General features: G+C 37.4%; 1 protein-coding gene across 4 annotated transcripts in view; it reads left to right on the top strand.

Annotated features, from left to right (window-relative positions):
• The window catches only part of LOC139951055 (hepatocyte growth factor receptor-like), a 32,440-nt gene that overhangs the window by 11,083 nt on the left and 4,585 nt on the right, over positions 1-16,772 (top strand). For 3 of the 4 annotated variants that reach the window (XM_071949876.1, XM_071949884.1, XM_071949891.1), the window contains 12 exons: positions 480-632; positions 2,528-2,704; positions 3,519-3,670; positions 6,981-7,119; positions 8,407-8,543; positions 9,601-9,765; positions 10,162-10,270; positions 11,276-11,533; positions 12,339-12,494; positions 13,395-13,668; positions 15,694-15,855; positions 16,438-16,694. In XM_071949876.1, coding sequence (XP_071805977.1) covers positions 480-632; positions 2,528-2,704; positions 3,519-3,670; positions 6,981-7,119; positions 8,407-8,543; positions 9,601-9,765; positions 10,162-10,270; positions 11,276-11,533; positions 12,339-12,494; positions 13,395-13,668; positions 15,694-15,855; positions 16,438-16,694 — 2,139 coding nt within the window. The remainder of the gene's footprint in view (positions 1-479; positions 633-2,527; positions 2,705-3,518; positions 3,671-6,980; positions 7,120-8,406; positions 8,544-9,600; positions 9,766-10,161; positions 10,271-11,275; positions 11,534-12,338; positions 12,495-13,394; positions 13,669-15,693; positions 15,856-16,437; positions 16,695-16,772) is intronic. The other variant, XM_071949899.1, reaches the window with a different exon arrangement.

Genomic DNA, 16,772 nt, shown 5'->3' with positions numbered 1-16,772 from the left:
CCCCCTTCAAAAGAGAGTTGGCACACTGATCACTTTGGCTACGAGCCACTGAAAGGAACATTACAGAATTGGTTTTTGCTGACAAACCAGTTGCTGGCAGTGTAAGCACTTTATGTAATCCATCATATACATAAACAGACAAACCTGTAGAAGTTCAAGATAGATCGGAATAGTGATTAACCGATTACAAATTTTGCATTGCATCAATGCCTTAAAAAATGAAGAAAACGCTCACTGAGCGATAAACTCCTAACGCGAAAATAGATTATTTATTTCTCATCAAATATGACATTTCAGACAGAAATATTTCAAGGGATGTTTTCTACTATCATCATTAGACGTGTAAGTTTTATGTAAATCTGTGATCTTCACGATTTTTGTTTCTTACCAATTCTGTAACGTCAAGTTACTCTCCAATTGATCACATAAGTTGTTTTATTTCTCCCACTCAAGTGATGTGGTTTCTGTTTGTTGTTAAGTTTTTACTGCAGTCCTCGGATAACCAGGGAGATGAGGCCAATGTGTGGGCCAGAAAACCCTACAAGGACTTGGACCTGTCTAATGGTCCTGTACTTTCAGACATGGTGTTTGATGCAGACAAGAAACATGTATATGCTATGACATCACACGAGGTAGGATAGTAAGAAAGCTTTTTGCTTTAAATTTAAACCTCAATCACCTATGTATTATTCTAAGACTCGATGTAGCCTTGCTCAAGGCAGTCGCATTATTCGCTCCGAAAAGACGCAGCTGTAAACCCACCCGCCGTATACCCTGTGCATGGTGTGTGCGATCACACCGAATGACCAACCCGTATACACACTGTCACATCGCACGAATACTGTTCACACAAGTCATCGCACTCGTACACCACTAACCGCATGCGGAGGCCGTCAGGCCGACAGCCTTGTCGGATCTGTATCTTCCCATTTTAATGTGTTGTATTGAAAAAATTCCAATAGTGGACGAAATTGGGGGGGCTCGAGGATATGCTAGTATGCAGCTCATGAATATGTATATCGTTCGTCAGACCTATCAGACAACACAGTATGTGAGGCAAATGAATTATTCATTTTGACGTCCAATCACGCACTTCCCTTATCACGACCTTTGGACCCTATCATGCGTCCGTGGTGGTGGTGTGTGAGGTAAACATGTCTCGTCTTTCGCGGGCATTATGGTAATGAGCTGACCGTGGGAACTCTTCGCTTATTATAGTAATGAGGTCAGTGGCTTCAACACAGATCCTACAAGGCTGTCGGCCTGACGGCCTCCGCATGCGGATAGTGTACGGGGGCATCGTGTTGTGCGATGTTACGCACAGTGAATACGGGTGGGTTTTACGCACAGTGAATACGGGTGGGTTTTTATACAGCAGCGGTCTTTTTTCGGAGTGAATAATTCGACTGCCTTGAGCAAGGCTACATCGCGATATATTTTGGCTGGCTGGAATCTGTATCTGCTAAGCAATTCTTGTTGGTGCTTAGAAAATTTTGCAAAACACTCTGTAAAAGCTATTTGACTCCCATCCAACAAGTACATTGAGACTAAAGTCTGTTGCATGAATTAAGATATTTCCATTTGTACTTTTGGACTTGGGAGTCTGAAGTATAATAAGCCTGGGGCATTTGATTGATAGATTCACGGGCTAAATTTACCATCAAGGGATTAATAAAACATCTTGGAGGAAGTGGCTTGATTGATAGTAAAAACCAAAACAAATGTTTTACGCACAGTGAATACGGGTGGGTTTTTATACAGCGGCGGTCTTTTTTCGGAGTGAATAATTCGACTGCCTTGAGCAAGGCTAGACTCGATGAAGTAAAAACAAATCCAGTTTTGGGGGGAAAAAAACTTCAATATGGAGCCTCCACTCCACTAATTTTTACCAAAATAATATCAAAAGTATCAAAATTTGATAGATGAACACAGCTAAAAGTAAACAACAAGGGACATGGAAAGCAAGGAAGTTAAAAAGATGTTAGCAGTCTTGGGCTTGATTTGTTAAAGCTTTAAGATTCATCTTAAAGATAAGTATTTTCAAAGTAGATCACAATTATTCACAAAAATATCCTTTGAAATTGTGTGGATTTGGTACCGTTTCATTAAAAAACTTTGAAGACTCTTATAGGAATCTTATAAGAAACACAGGAAGTGACAACAAATCTGTAAGAATCCTAAGGAAATCCTATTTAAAACATATAGAACTCTATATGAATTTTGCCTATAGGATAGGGCTTTTTGTAAGTAAAACATAGCCTGCCTTTTTGTGGAATGAAATTGTTATCTCCACAAAATGGCGTACCTAGAATATGTTCCGCTGGTTGTATTCGAAGAGTCAAGTTTATGTTTCATTAATCACTACTTACTAATAACAACACACTGTAGGTCTTCTAAGTCGATTCTTAAAGGGATAATGAGTAACTCCAAACAGCAGCATTTTCAGAAATTTTAAGGCAATGTGTACCTTTATTAAGTCTGACCTGAACCAAATTTCATTTCCACTGAATGTTGTTCTCTAAACTAGGTATTCAAGATAGCCATTAGTTCTTGCGAGCACTATGTGGACTGCTCAGCATGTGCTCTGACACATGACCCCAAGAACTGTGGATGGTGTGGTTTTTGTTCAACTCAACAGGAGTGCACGGAGCAAGGCGGTACATCGACATGGCAACAAGATAGCTGTCCACCTGCCATATATGGAGTAAGACTCTCAAATCTTTTCTTTATTTGTATATCAGATTTTTTATTTGTTTGTTCACAGTTTCCTTGTGTTTTTGTTTGTTTGATTATTGATCTTGTTGTTGTTGTTGTTTTTGACGAGTGGTTGCATCTCATCTTAGTTGAGTAAAACCAAAGTAGGGATTATTAATGAATAACATTTTGATTTCTTAAAGTTTGATTTCCCAACTGCATGGGTCTTTCTAGTTGGAATCCTATGCATAATTAAATATCCACTGAGAGAATCGCTCAATGCAGAATTGTGATTTCAAAACTGCATCTTACTGTTGGCAGGGCAACAGCTGACTTCCTAACAAGTCTTTCTTCTACTAAATGAGTCATACATCAGGCAACATCGCAAATCCATTGAGAGTGTGCAAATACACCACAACATTTTAACAGTGAGAAAAAAAGTGAATGCACTGACGTTTCGACCCTAGCAAAGTCTTTCTCTTTTAGCCTTCGAGAAAGATTCTGCTAGGGTTGGAAACTGTTTTTTTTTTGCCCATTTACACCACAGATCCTTGGTTTATAAGCAGTTTGAAACAGCTAAAATAATGTAGGGCCTATTATTGGCTGTTAGTATGCAATTCTTGTTTATCTGTTTACCAGCTTTTTGTTTGTTTTTTACATCTGAATCGGTTTATTGGGATAGGAGTTTGTGCACTTCCTAATTTGAGTTCTGTGTAAATGCTTGTTTGAGGTTTTTTTTTGCAGTGACATGACAAGCCTTTAATCATTACCACCCCTGTTACTAACGAGTGTGTGATTATGACTGAGATAATTGCTGCTTGCAGGTGACCCCCTTAGCAGGGCCTCTGAAGGGAGGCACACAGGTGACCATAACGGGGGACAATCTTGGGCAAAATGTAGAGACAGCCAATACGCATGAGGTGACAGTGGCAGGCAAACCGTGCAACGTCATACCAGAGCGGAGTGAGATATATAGGTAACAGGTCACAGCGGGATGGAGTTGTTTGGGATTCCTAACATTAGCTACTCTACTAACTTCTCATCCCATAACTATCAATACACTGCCATAATGCACGGCTAAATCATGATTTATGAGATCAGTGAACATTTATCAACATTTAGGTATATTGATGGTACATGTAGGGTCATAGATTGGTAAATACTAGATTGGTATATTACTGACCATAAAAACTTAATTGCTAATGAATTATTTTGGGAAAGGAGTCCCTTTGAAGTAACATGGTTCGAACAAGTTTTCACCCAAAACTGAGGAACAATTCTCAGATTGTTTAGGTTTGGTGTCCACTAACGAATGCTGCAGCCAGTTGAAGTGGGTGGTTGTCACCTAACTAAACATGGATTTATGTTTTGGTTTACGACACATGACAATTTCTTGCTGTTTTTAAGCATGTAGACACTTTATTCAGCTGAAACTTTCACATTTAACTTTAATTGTATCTTTCGTTATAATTTTGCCTATAAATCTTTTTTTTTTTTTTTTTTAACACACCTCATGAAAAACCTGTCAAAATTTGTTCAAAGTCCTTGGCCGCACTTTAATGAACGAGCACAAAACCTTTATGCTCTCTCAGGGATTATTTTATTAGTTCAAATTATTTCAATTGCGAACGATTGGAGAAACTATGGGGATATGTTGGTTCTACATTTGCAATTTTTCTTGACTTTCAGATGGAAGTATTTCTAAGTAGGATTGGTACTGGTATTTTAACCTCTATCTTAACAGCACTTAAAATGTTGTTCTCTATTTTGACAACAAGTTGTATACTCAGGTTATGTAATTAAAAACATCACAACTAAACTTGCGAGGTTAAGACTTAGCTTATCCAGACTTTACTCTTTTTTTTTTTTAATCAGTCACTCATTTAAACTTGACTAACCAGCATTTTGTTCAATTTATATCAAATGTGATGTTTGATTGAAGGTTTTGTTTGTATTATCTGTCGATTTTTTCTTCTCTGACTGGCATGTTTTTCTTGTTTCATTAATTTTTTCATTAACATTGTCATTAATTGTCACATGAGGCAACTTTTATAGGCAACCAACTGTGGTGCATTTAAAAGCAAGACTTTGGTGTAGCACAGTAGTAATTTTTTCGACAGTGCCTCACTGTTTCAAAGGAAAGTATGTGAATCTAAACTAGTGTGAAGCCTGTTAATTGCCTTGTGTGGCATAGCCCTCATACTATAACATAACCAGTAGACAACTGTCTTGTCATGTGTGACTTAACTGGCAACTTGGAGGTAACCAACTGCAGTGCATGCAAACAAAAACAAATTAATAAACGGCACTGGTAGGACAAGAGACATTTATCTAACTGTTACTATTATGTGAGTTGAGGTATGCACGTTCATCTTAAGGATATTTCAATTACAGAAATTGAAATAAGCCGAAATTTATTGTATGGTCTTAAAATGATATTTTCTCAACTCTGAAGTTCAGAACTGCTATGAAGTTTATAATCAGTAAGCTTTTAAAGATTACATTTTGTTTGTCTTCAACAACTATCAATCATGTTTTTGAACATTTGCAACCCTTGTCTTCAATTTATCCCTCGCACAACACACCATAGTGCACACACACTCGCCTATCTTGTCCCTTATTAGGATACAAAATATAACCAAATAAATTGACTTTCAAAGTGATGAAATTAATAGGCGTGCATTTTGAGGAGGTAAATTCTGAGAGGAGCCCAATACCGTCACAGCTTTGAACTATGGTAAATGATTAGCTGAGTGCAAACCATCAGTGCTATATAGTTTGACTATATATTAGTTTTAATAATAACAATTGACCCCTTGTATGCGCCTCACACGCAGCGACTGTGCCATTCTCACCATTTTGTTGGGCACATAGGTTTATGTGTAAACACTGTGTCGCCTAAAATGCGCACTTCGCTGAATAACGCACAGTGACATTGCCCACCAATAAGGTGCATCCCAGATTATTTTGATGATGATACCAGGTGAATTGAGTCAAGTCAATAGTGCATTTAACAATAACCATATCAATGTGCTTTTCATTAAGTGTCCTAGTCACTGGGCCAATAACATTCCTTGAATGCACTTTATTATGTCTTTTGTCAAGCATAACAAAAAAAGTGTTTTGTTGTGACTGTATTCATCAGTGAAAACAAAAAAGTATAACACTGGATTTCCTGCAGCTGTTTACTCTTTCCTTTCATTGTGATTTTTAAAACATACTTACCTTAAAGACACTGGACACTATTGGTAATTGTCAAAGACCAGTCTTCACACTTGCTGTATCTCAAGATATGCATAAAATACAAACCTGTGAACATTTCAGCTCAATCGGTCATCAAAGTTGGGAGATAATAATGAAAGAAAAAATACCCTTGTCACACGAAGTTGAGTGCTTTCTATGCTTGATTTCGAGACCTCAAGTTCTAAATCTGAGGTCTCGAAATCAAATTTGTGGAAAATTACTTCTTTTTTGAAGACTACATTACTTCAGAGGGAGCAGTTTCTCACAATGTTTTATACTATCAACCTCTCCCCATTACTCGTTACCAAGTAAGTTTTTATGCTAAAGAATATTTTGAGTAATTACCAATAGTGTCCACTGCCTTTAATTTATGTTTAACATAACATTCAACATGTTTTCATGTCTGAATCCCATGTCTCTGACACTAACATCCTTTTCATTCAACTGACCTGAATTTATGTTTTTATTAATGCATGTAATATCGTCTTACTTGAATTGTATGTTTATTGTTCAAAGTTAACCCCTTTATTTGCATTTCACTATGGGTACTTGGTTCATGAAAACAAATCTCATCCTAAAAAAAAAAAAACATTAAAAATAGAACATAGGAAATTACAAGTTACATCAGATATCGTTATAGAAAATATGACTTTGTTTTTCGATGATGGCAAGAGAATAGGTACTTTCAAAGAGGCCTGCGTTATGAGAAAATGTCGATGGAAAATGAAATCCAAGGTCTTTGTAGCTATTGTGAAACTGCTTCTAATGTCATTTATCAAGTAATATTTGCAGTAGCACCATGTTTAAATCTCTTTCAAGTAATGTTGGTTCTGAAAAGAACTGTTGGTATGATAACTCCTGGAGAACTTGTGAAGTTGGCAACCACCGGTTCTTTTCAAAACCAACACTACTCACACAGTGCTACGGCAAACTTCGCCTAATTATACTCCCACCATGCCAAGTTTCAAATCCTACTTAATGTCATTTTTTCTTATTTCTAAAACTGTTTAATTCTTTTCAATCACCTATGGTTTACTTTACAGGATTGTGTGTACGACGTCTCCCTCCGCTGCCCCAACCTCTGGACCTATTGTAGCTAAGATTGAAGTATTTACCCCTAATATACTGTACACAGTCAATGGAACCATCTCATCAGAGCCTACATTCATATTTACATATGTGGTAATTATAAGCTAATTATTATTGTCAACTTTTTATTATGGAATGAAGTTTTGTTGTTAAAGAGTTTGGGTACTTTTTGTGCGACACAAAACACATCAAATGCCACAGATTTACCTTAAACTTACACGGTGTAAAAATACTGATGGTAGAGAGCCTCTCTTAAAATGTTACTCGCTGAGGTGCTGTAGTTTTTGAGAAATTAGTTAAACAATTTCACCCCCCAAGACACTTTTCTCAGTAAGACGAAAATTAATTTAGCATGTACAACGTGTTTATGCGACTCTCCTGAAATCATTTACTGCAACAAACAGTAAAATAAGAACAGAACAGAAAGTTAAAAAAAAAACCATGAGAAAATGAAATTAAAAGAAACAACTAAACCCAAATCAAAACAAATTAAGTTTTGTTTTTTTATTTTTCTAAAGTGCTAAAACAACCTATTAGTCTTTTAATTTATGTCAAGGACTTGTCACACCAAGTAGGTTTAACTGATGATTTTAAGGCTATCGACTGCAATGCATGCAATAGAAACACTCAAGTAGCACATGAAGTATTATTATCCCAAAGAAAATTATTATTTAAAAGGGAACGAATTTTTACAGGCAACTTGGAGGTAACTTACCTAATTGCATGCATAAGAACACTTAAAGGGAACACAAGAGTAGTTGTTCCAAAAGAGTTTACTAAAGAAATTAATGTAAAAAATTTCATGTTCATGAAGATTGTGGTAACGTTTCTTTTATTTTTTTAAATTCGATCAGTTATTTTTATTTTCCATAACTTCCAAATTAACACAAAAATTTAGTTATTGCCTGCCATTTGCCTAATGTGATGCCCCTAATACTGCTGTTCTGCCTGACCCTAGCGTTAGACAAGGCATAACCAACTGGTTCAGAGTCCCATGGTGTGGGGTTACTGGAAGTGTCACAATAGATAAATTGATGACTCCTAACCTAAATATCACTCTGCATTACTGTTAAAAATAGGAGCTATATGAACCCGGACCTCGGACACCATGTCAAAGTTCAGAAGCACGCAAACATATCCAAGCTTTATGTTCACTTGCGTGGACTGACTGTAAAGTTTGGCATGGTGGGAATTTGTCGTAGTTGCGTGTGTAAGCTAGAATGTTTGTTTGATATACAAGTTTTAAAGAAAAAGTAACATCATTAGTGCGGGATGCTTTTCATACAGCTTAACACTTGTAAACTGTTCCATGAGTTTTGCCACAAAAGTATATAACTCTTTTTCACTGGAGAGTGACTCTTTGTGTTTTGTTTGTTTTAGGATCCCGTCTTGGAATCTGTGGATCCTGGAGTTGGTGGTGTGTCTGGTGGAACAAGGCTGATTCTCACGGGCAATGGTTTGAATGCTGGTAACAGCATCACCGTCTCGGTCGTAGGACAGCCTTGTCTGATTGAAAGGTTACTTTAAAGAAGGTTTTGTTTTATTACTTTGGAAAAAAATAACAACTAAAAAATGTATGCATCTTGTAGACTCTTATAAGGTGCGCCTCAAATTGGTCTCATAATTAAATACTTCAAAAACCTCTCTTAAAGACAGTGGACACATTTGGTAATTGTCAAAGACCCGTGTTGTCTCTTGGTGTATCCCATTATATGCATAAAATAACAAGCCTGTGAAAATTTGGGCTCAATCGGTCATGGAAGTTGCGAGGAAATGATGAAAGAAAAAACACCCTTGTTGGACGAATTTGTGTGCTTTCAGATAGGAATAAAAGACTTCTGGTTAGAAGTCTTTTATTATTTTAGTGAGAAAATACCTCTTTCTCAAAAACTACGTTACTTCACAAGGAGTCGTTTCCCACAATGTTTTATACTATCAACAGCTATCCAATGCTCGTTACCAAGTCAGTTTTTAAGTTAATATTTGTTTTGATTAATTACCAAAAGTGTACCTTCTCTTTAAAATGTATGTGTTTGTTTAAGTGCCTTGAGTACTTTATTGTTAGATATGTCTGATACATCATTGATTTGATCCATCAAAAATGGATCCGATGTGATTGTATTGCATTAGAACAGTATGATGAATGTTTTGGTTGTACCTTTCCGGTAGTGAAACCAAGGTTCCCTCACCGCAAAACCAATGGGCCTAAATGTAAAAGAGAATATGATGAAAAAGTCTCAGTTTTAGATGTGGGAGGAACACCCACAAAATTAGCCAGGCACTGGAATCCAAACCCATGCAACAAACTGGTTTAAAATAGAATTCAAAACAAGGTCAACACATGTGGTTTCCCTATTCTGTCAATATCTTTGTTCGGGGGGGGGGGGGGGGGCAGTCAGAGGCCAAACAACTGTTAGCTGTCATGTAGCCAGGGATCACATCTAAATTTATGATACAACCTGGGAAGCGGCAGCCAAGGGATCACCTTATGGGGATGAAATGTCTCTTATTTCAAATATCAAGTTATAAACCACAAGTGAAACTGATTTAAGGACTGAATTCTCTCTCCAACAGTGTGAATATGACCGTGTTGATCTGCACCACTGGGGCAGCCACATCAGTTGGATTGGGAGACGTAGAAGTCCAAATAGATAGCGTCTTTTTATCCAAATCTCAAACCTTCACCTACGTGGAAGATCCTCGACTGGAGCGTATCTCCCAAAATGAAGCCATTGTGAGGTAAGTTGGATATCATGTGATGACCAGTTTACCTCTCATTTTCTTGAAAAAAACAGGGCCCACTTTCGTTAAGCATGTAAGCACAAAAACTTGCTGAGCACAAAAAAGTATTGCTTATCAAAAAGAGGTTACCAGCCAAAATTACATTAAGTTTACAATGTTGGGACTGGTGGCCCACTCAACTTTTGCTGCGTTACAGTTTTAAGAAATTGCCCAGGTCACCAGTAGAGTCTCATAATGCCCATTTGTTATTACTGTTTCGCCTCTTGTTTTAGCTCAACAGATAAATGTATCGCTATGTATTTTTTCGTCAGCCCAGACTGAGAGAGTTAATATGCCAACATTTGTTTTTGTGTTTCATAACTCCATAAATTACTTTTCTGATTATCTTTGTAGCGGTGGTCAAACCATTTCAGTCTTTGGTATGTATCTTCAGTACATCAAAGTAGTGCAGATGAGGGTCACAATAGCTGATACAGAGCTAGACGACAACGTCTATATGGTGGTATGCCATCTCTTATACCCTCTTCTCATCCTCTGGCATTTTCACATCCATGAGGCTCAACATATGCCTATCTCAATACTTTTTGTCGACACAAAACACAGTGTCCGCAGATTTACTCTTTTAATGTACAGGGTTTAAAAATATAGTGGTAGAAAGCTTCCCTTAAAATATTACTTGCTGAAGTGCTGTAGCTTTTGAGAAGTGAGTAACACAGTTTCACAAAGTTCACCAAGACAGTTTTTGACTCTTCTGAAATCATTGCTCTGTGTTTCTCAAAGATTTTATGACGAATGAAGCTGAATCATTACAGATGAATTACATCTTCACTAACAGTAATAGTGGGGATTCATGTCATGGCCAAAACTTTTATCTACAAAAGGTATCAAAACACTTAAAGAGAACTCTCATTTCAGTAGAAGTGTCAAATGCCACAAGGTTTTGTCACTGGCCCCTCCAGATTTCCTGCCTCAGGAAAAGTCAAAAACTGATCTCTATCTATGGTCTTTGGTCTGTGGTCGTAATGGGTTGATGTGGCTGTGGCTGCCTATAGGTTACATGCATTAGGATTGATAATAAGTTATCAATATTTCAGGCAAAGTAGGCCTTCATGTACATGTACAAACATTAAAAATGAATTAAAAACCCAGAAAAGCAAGAATTGAGGCAAGACGGGCGTAGACAAAAAGTACCAATAACCATTTAAAAATCACAAAACAATAAAAAGGCCTAACAATAAAAGAAAAAAGAACACAGTGAAACATAAACAATAGCCTTAAAAAAAGGTAATCCTAACAAAAATTCTGAAGCTTACATAAAAAATACCGGTAAACGGGGGCACATATGAGATTGTTTAACAATCATGTTGTAGCTTCTCAGCAGCCAGTAAAGATGATTTGTTATTTTATGCATATTTTGGACTACACCAAGTGAGAATGCTGGTCTTTGACAATCGTCAAAGGTGTCCATTGCCCTTTAAAGATTTTATTGGCGATCTTCTCTGTTCAGATATGCACCGTCATCGCAGATGACCTCTGCCGCTGTATTTCTCCAAATATCAGCCAATCATCATCCAGAGAATTATCTGATCAACCAATCAGGGCGAATGTAACATTCTTCCTGGACAACAAGCTGACGGAGTTGGCCAATGGTGACGAGATTGAGTTCCTCTTCTATCCTGATCCTAAGTTTTACCAGTTTGCCGGAAGGGACTTAGCATCAAGGGTGCTTAACATCACCAACAGCATCAAGGTCCTTACCATTGAGGTAGTTAAAGTCAAATCTTTTAATTTTGTTGTGAGGTTTCGTATGGTTAATAGATATCGAAAGTAGCCCAAGCACCTTTACATCAAGCTAGGTGTGGGGGTATAAGTAACAAACAAAAAAGAAAGGAAATTTAATTTAAATTGTTAATTATTATATGTTTATTTTGTCATTTTACCATCTTGTGAAAATTTACCCTTGATTTGAGACATTGTGCTGGTTAACTTGGAATTAGTGAGCTCATTAAATAGTTTCTAAACCTTAAAACTATCATATTACGTTACTACATCTATATTAGATGTTATAAGGTAACTTAGTAGTAGTTGTTGTTTTCCATTTTAATCAGTGATGGTGAGATTTTGATAACGTTTCTCTCTTTGTAAAACTTGAACTAGCCTATTTGTTGCTTATATTAATTTTTGTAATTAATTCTGTGTTTTTAAAATGTAATGTATTTTGTTTATCTATAAGTATCAAATTTGAATCTTTTAGTGCACACATGGAAAGCAATTTTCACTTTTTACTTGTAATCTGTGATGAAATAAATAAATTGAATTGAATTGAATTGAATTGAATATATTATGAAGGATTACATGTATCAACCCTTATGAGGCCACTTTTTATACAATGGAATTGGTAATGTACATAGGCCGATGGGAGGCACATCTTACAGTTTTGTTGGTAAGTTTAAAAGTCACCTAAAGTTAGTATCCTTTGCAGTTAGTATGCAGTTGGTATCATTTTGGTTAGCATACAGCTAGTTATATTTTCTCTACCATTTTTAATTTTTTTTTTATAATCCTTGTAGGGTAGAGACATGAACCTGGCCCTGACCAAGAATGACATCCGGGTTTTGATTGGTGGGAAAGTCTGTCCAATCATAGATCTTGAAGATGATGAGGTCACCTGCCAAATTCCTGATTTGGCTGATGCTGTGAAAGACCCCTTGGGTTATAAAGTAGAGGTTAGAAAAGCCCGGTTCATACTTCCTGCAAATGCGAAAGCGATACTTATTTCGAAGTTACAAATTCGCAACAAATAACTTGAAACAGTTGAACGAGAGCAGCAATGTGACATCAAGATTTGCTTCGCATTCGCAGGAAGTATGAACTGGGCTTTAGTCGTGTGCTTGATGTTCAACTATTAGGTTGCTGGTCAAGTCATCATGGGTGAAGTGGACTTATAGTAGTTAAGTCTAATTTTAGCGCAAGGTTGAGCTTGAGTCCTTTCATGCCAAATTCAAACGCCTATTTTTGAGTTCTCAGAAGAAAAAAAAGACTAGACTCATGATTTGTCTCTTGAGCATTGAGTTCATGTTAAAGTAGTATTAGTAAACAAGCATGCTGTACTTTTCCTTAGTATTAGTAAACAAGCATGCTTTACTTTTCCTTAGATTAAGTCATCAAGAGGTATTTGCTGGGATAGGTTACTTTTTTAATTTTTATTTTTGAAAAATTTCTTTTTGATAAATGCCGTTGTGATTTGTCAGCGGCTGATACCAACTGGCACTCAAGCTCAAAAACATGTGCTGGGTACCATGCAATATTGACCTCTAGTCTTCAAATGGTCCTTGGCCGCAATGGACCGTTCCGGCTTTTCACTAAGCTCCGCCCACCGCGCACGTGAACAAGACACGTTTACTGAGCACTCCCAATGACATTCTGCACGATTCTGCCGCGCGTGCCAAATATACGCACTCGCATGACCGAGTTTGTCCGACCACAATCATTGCTGTGATTGGTCAAATGGGTGAACGCACACAGTTTGATTGACAGGCCGGATCGGTCCATTGAACTTTCAGAGTGAAACTGTAGTCAATGAATTGTCTTGATATTATTTACCAGTACTTTGTCTTTTTCTTAAGATCCAAGCTGGTTCAACCTCGACAACCATCGGGTACATGAATGTTCTTCAAGGACCCTTCGCATGGTATGGCATTCTCATTGCAATGCTCATTGTACTCTGCATCATTGTTGCACTTATCGTAAAATGCGTACGCCAACAGGCTAAACATGTCGATAACCGCTTAGCAGCAGGCATTATAGCGCCGACGGTCATGTTTCGTCAGAACAGCAGATCAGGTGGTGAGTCAGCCGAAGCAAGAGTTTTACCTCCTCGTACCCTTGCCCATGTCAATAGTGAGTCTTATCTATTCTATTTCTTGCATGATGTGATGCTTCTAACACATCATCATCATCATCATCATCACAGTCAGGTTTGGTTTTCATTTAATTTTATAGAATAGCACTCTGCACTAATGACGTCACTTTTGCTCAAAATACCCGGCTGTTAGACAAACATTTCACCACTTACGCGCTTATGGCATTACCAACTCGAATTAGTCAGTACACTCGAGTAAACATACTGGTGGACACACGTATGCACACGTATGTTAGTGAAATTTTATATGTTTGTCTGAGATCCGGGTACTACATGTAACATTAGTGCGGAGTGCTATTGCCTGAGCAAGGAAATGGTTAGTTTAGCAATGAACATGCTTTATCATTATTCATAGCTTGTGTAAGGGCCTGTTTTCATGACTGCTTAAAAAAAAATTGATTATCAAATAAAGTTCACCAGACAAAACACCATGCATTGCATATTGTTTGTGACTGGTGTCCTGGTAATTTCTGCTTAGCAAACAGCATAGCTTAGCACCACACAGCAGTTTCATGAATAGGGCCTGGATCTAGATCTAATTCCACAACACTAAGGTACTAATCTGCACACACTCTCAAACACCAAGTACAGAAAGTGCATTGGTCAAGCAATGTCTAATAGGATATAAAGCCTCACCAGCAATTTTTAAAAAGTGGCACAAATTCTGTGCTGTTTATGACTGCTTGTCCCAAATTATGGGCTATTGAAGAGATATTTTCTGCTCATCAGTAGATCTATGAAATTGAGTCCCAATACATGTGTAATTTCTTCATATTCCAAGATACATTCCAGCATCTGTTCTTTCTCAAAGACATTTGAATTTTTGATGTCAAAACTTCTTATTTTTACAATTAAAGACAGCATCAGCCTACAAAAGGAAAAATGTCAGCAAAAAATATTAAACAGTTTCTTCAGAATAATGACAATATTTGCTGTTGACTTATAGACAGGATATTCTTGTCATTGTTATTCAATAACCAGGTCATTACCATTACTGTGTAAAAACAAATTTAGGTAGAAAATCATAATTCACAAGTTCTTTGGTTGTTACGGTATTTCAAGACTGTGCCTTAATCTCATCTTCATACTGTCTACATGCTTGTTTTTTATGTTTTAAAGGAACACGTTGCCTTGGATCGGACGAGTTGGTCTATAAAAAAGCGTTTGTTACCGTTTGTTATAAAATGCATATGGTTGGAGAGATAATTCAAAAGTAGAATACAATGATCCACACAAGTTTGCCTCGAAATTGCGTGGTTTCCTTTTACTGTGCGAACTAACACGGTCGGCCATTTATGGGAGTCAAAAATTTGACTCCCACAAATGGCCGACCGTGTTAGTTGATGAGGTAAAAGGAAAACCGTGCAATTTCGAGGCATGTTTGTGTGGATCATTGTATTCTACTTTTACAGCATCTTTTTACCCATATGCATATTATAACAAACGCTTTTCAATGACCAACTCGACCGATCCAAGGCAACGTGCTCCTTTAAGTGTTTTACCGAGTTTTGCATGTGTTTCCTTTCTTTGTTTTATTTGTGTTTTATTTGTGTAATATACATGTAAATAGGTGAATGTTTTTGAGGTAGATATGTGTTGTTGGTTTTTTAAAGTTATTTTGTTGTATATATTTACTTATTCGTTATTAATTGTTCTTGTGTTTATTTTATTACATAAAATGTTGGGTGGGGGGAGTGTTTCTTCAACTCTTTTGGACACATGGATTGCAAATGGTTTTTAGTTGTTTTTTATACAATTTTATAATTGGGCTTCTAGTGGTTGGAATTTGAGTGTCTGTTTGACGTGGTGTTTGCAACTGGGATTTGAGTGTCTATTTGACACCTTGTTTGTTATTGGGCTTTGAGTGTCTACAAATCTTTGGAAAATAGTTGAGCAATAAGGACACCCTTTTTATATAAAGCAAATCTGGACGCCCTGATTCAAATTTCTGTCTAAGACCCTGACACATGTTTTAATCGTTCCCTCCTCCCCCGACTCATTAGATTACATGAGGACACCATCTTCATCAGCCGAGGCGGCCTTTGCAGGCACTGTTGATGAGAATAGACCCTTATTGGAGACCATCAATAAAGACTTAGCCATGCTGGTCAGCGAGGTCCTTATCACAGAGGATAATCTCAAACAAGGAGAAGTCGTCGGGCAAGGTAAGAGTGGGTTCATTCTTAATTCCTTATTCTTTATTTCTAATTCCTAATTTTGTACCCACTGCTATGACAAGATTATATTGAAATCTTATCAACAGGCATGGCCAGTGGTTTTAGCAATCGGAAGCTATTTATATTGCACAAAATTTTACAACAAAAATTCAAAGGCAGTTACATGAAGTTAATTAAAATATACATTTGTTGAAAAGGATTACATTTGAGCAGTTTCCTGAAAATATGAATAGTCTGAGCATCCTTGGTGTGATTCGGAAAAGTGTTCCATTCTTTTGGACCATAGCAGGAGAGTGAGCGATCTGCAAATGACACAGCATGGGTTCTGGGCACGATCAGTTATAGGCTTTAGGGTATGATGAGTTGTGGGTTGCTTCTCCAGCAATGGCAACTAGATCTCAGTTGCCTTTGCAGTAAGGTCTGTCATAACAACTCATAAATAGTTCTATAGATCCGCTAATTTGTTATGTGTTTTTTCCAGGGGATGCTTAGTGCGGTAGTCACAAGACAGTCTCATAAAATCACCAGACTAATTTAAACTTAACATGCTTAATTGAATTGAATCACCAGGTCACTTTGGCTGCGTCTATCTTGGCAAGCTCTGGCAGGAGGGATCCTCATTCCAAGTGGCTATCAAGACGCTGCTCCGTGGCGAAACAGACGACATCTCCAACTTCCTACGAGAGGGGATCATGATGAAAGACTTCAAGCATCCGCACGTGTTGCAGTTGATCGGTGTGTGTATCAACAAAAACAACTTGCCGCTGGTCGTACTGCCCTACATGAAAAACGGAGACCTTCTTACATTTGTGCGGGATCCTACAAAGGTAAGTATCCCTTCATGCACATTGTGTATCTCTAACAGCAATACACACTTCAGTCGCCGTCCTCTCTTCACAGTGGTC

This window comes from Asterias amurensis, chromosome 2, assembly GCF_032118995.1.
Source record: "Asterias amurensis chromosome 2, ASM3211899v1".
Lineage (NCBI taxonomy): Eukaryota > Metazoa > Echinodermata > Asteroidea > Forcipulatida > Asteriidae > Asterias > Asterias amurensis.
This window is presented reverse-complemented; position numbering and strand designations above follow the sequence as displayed.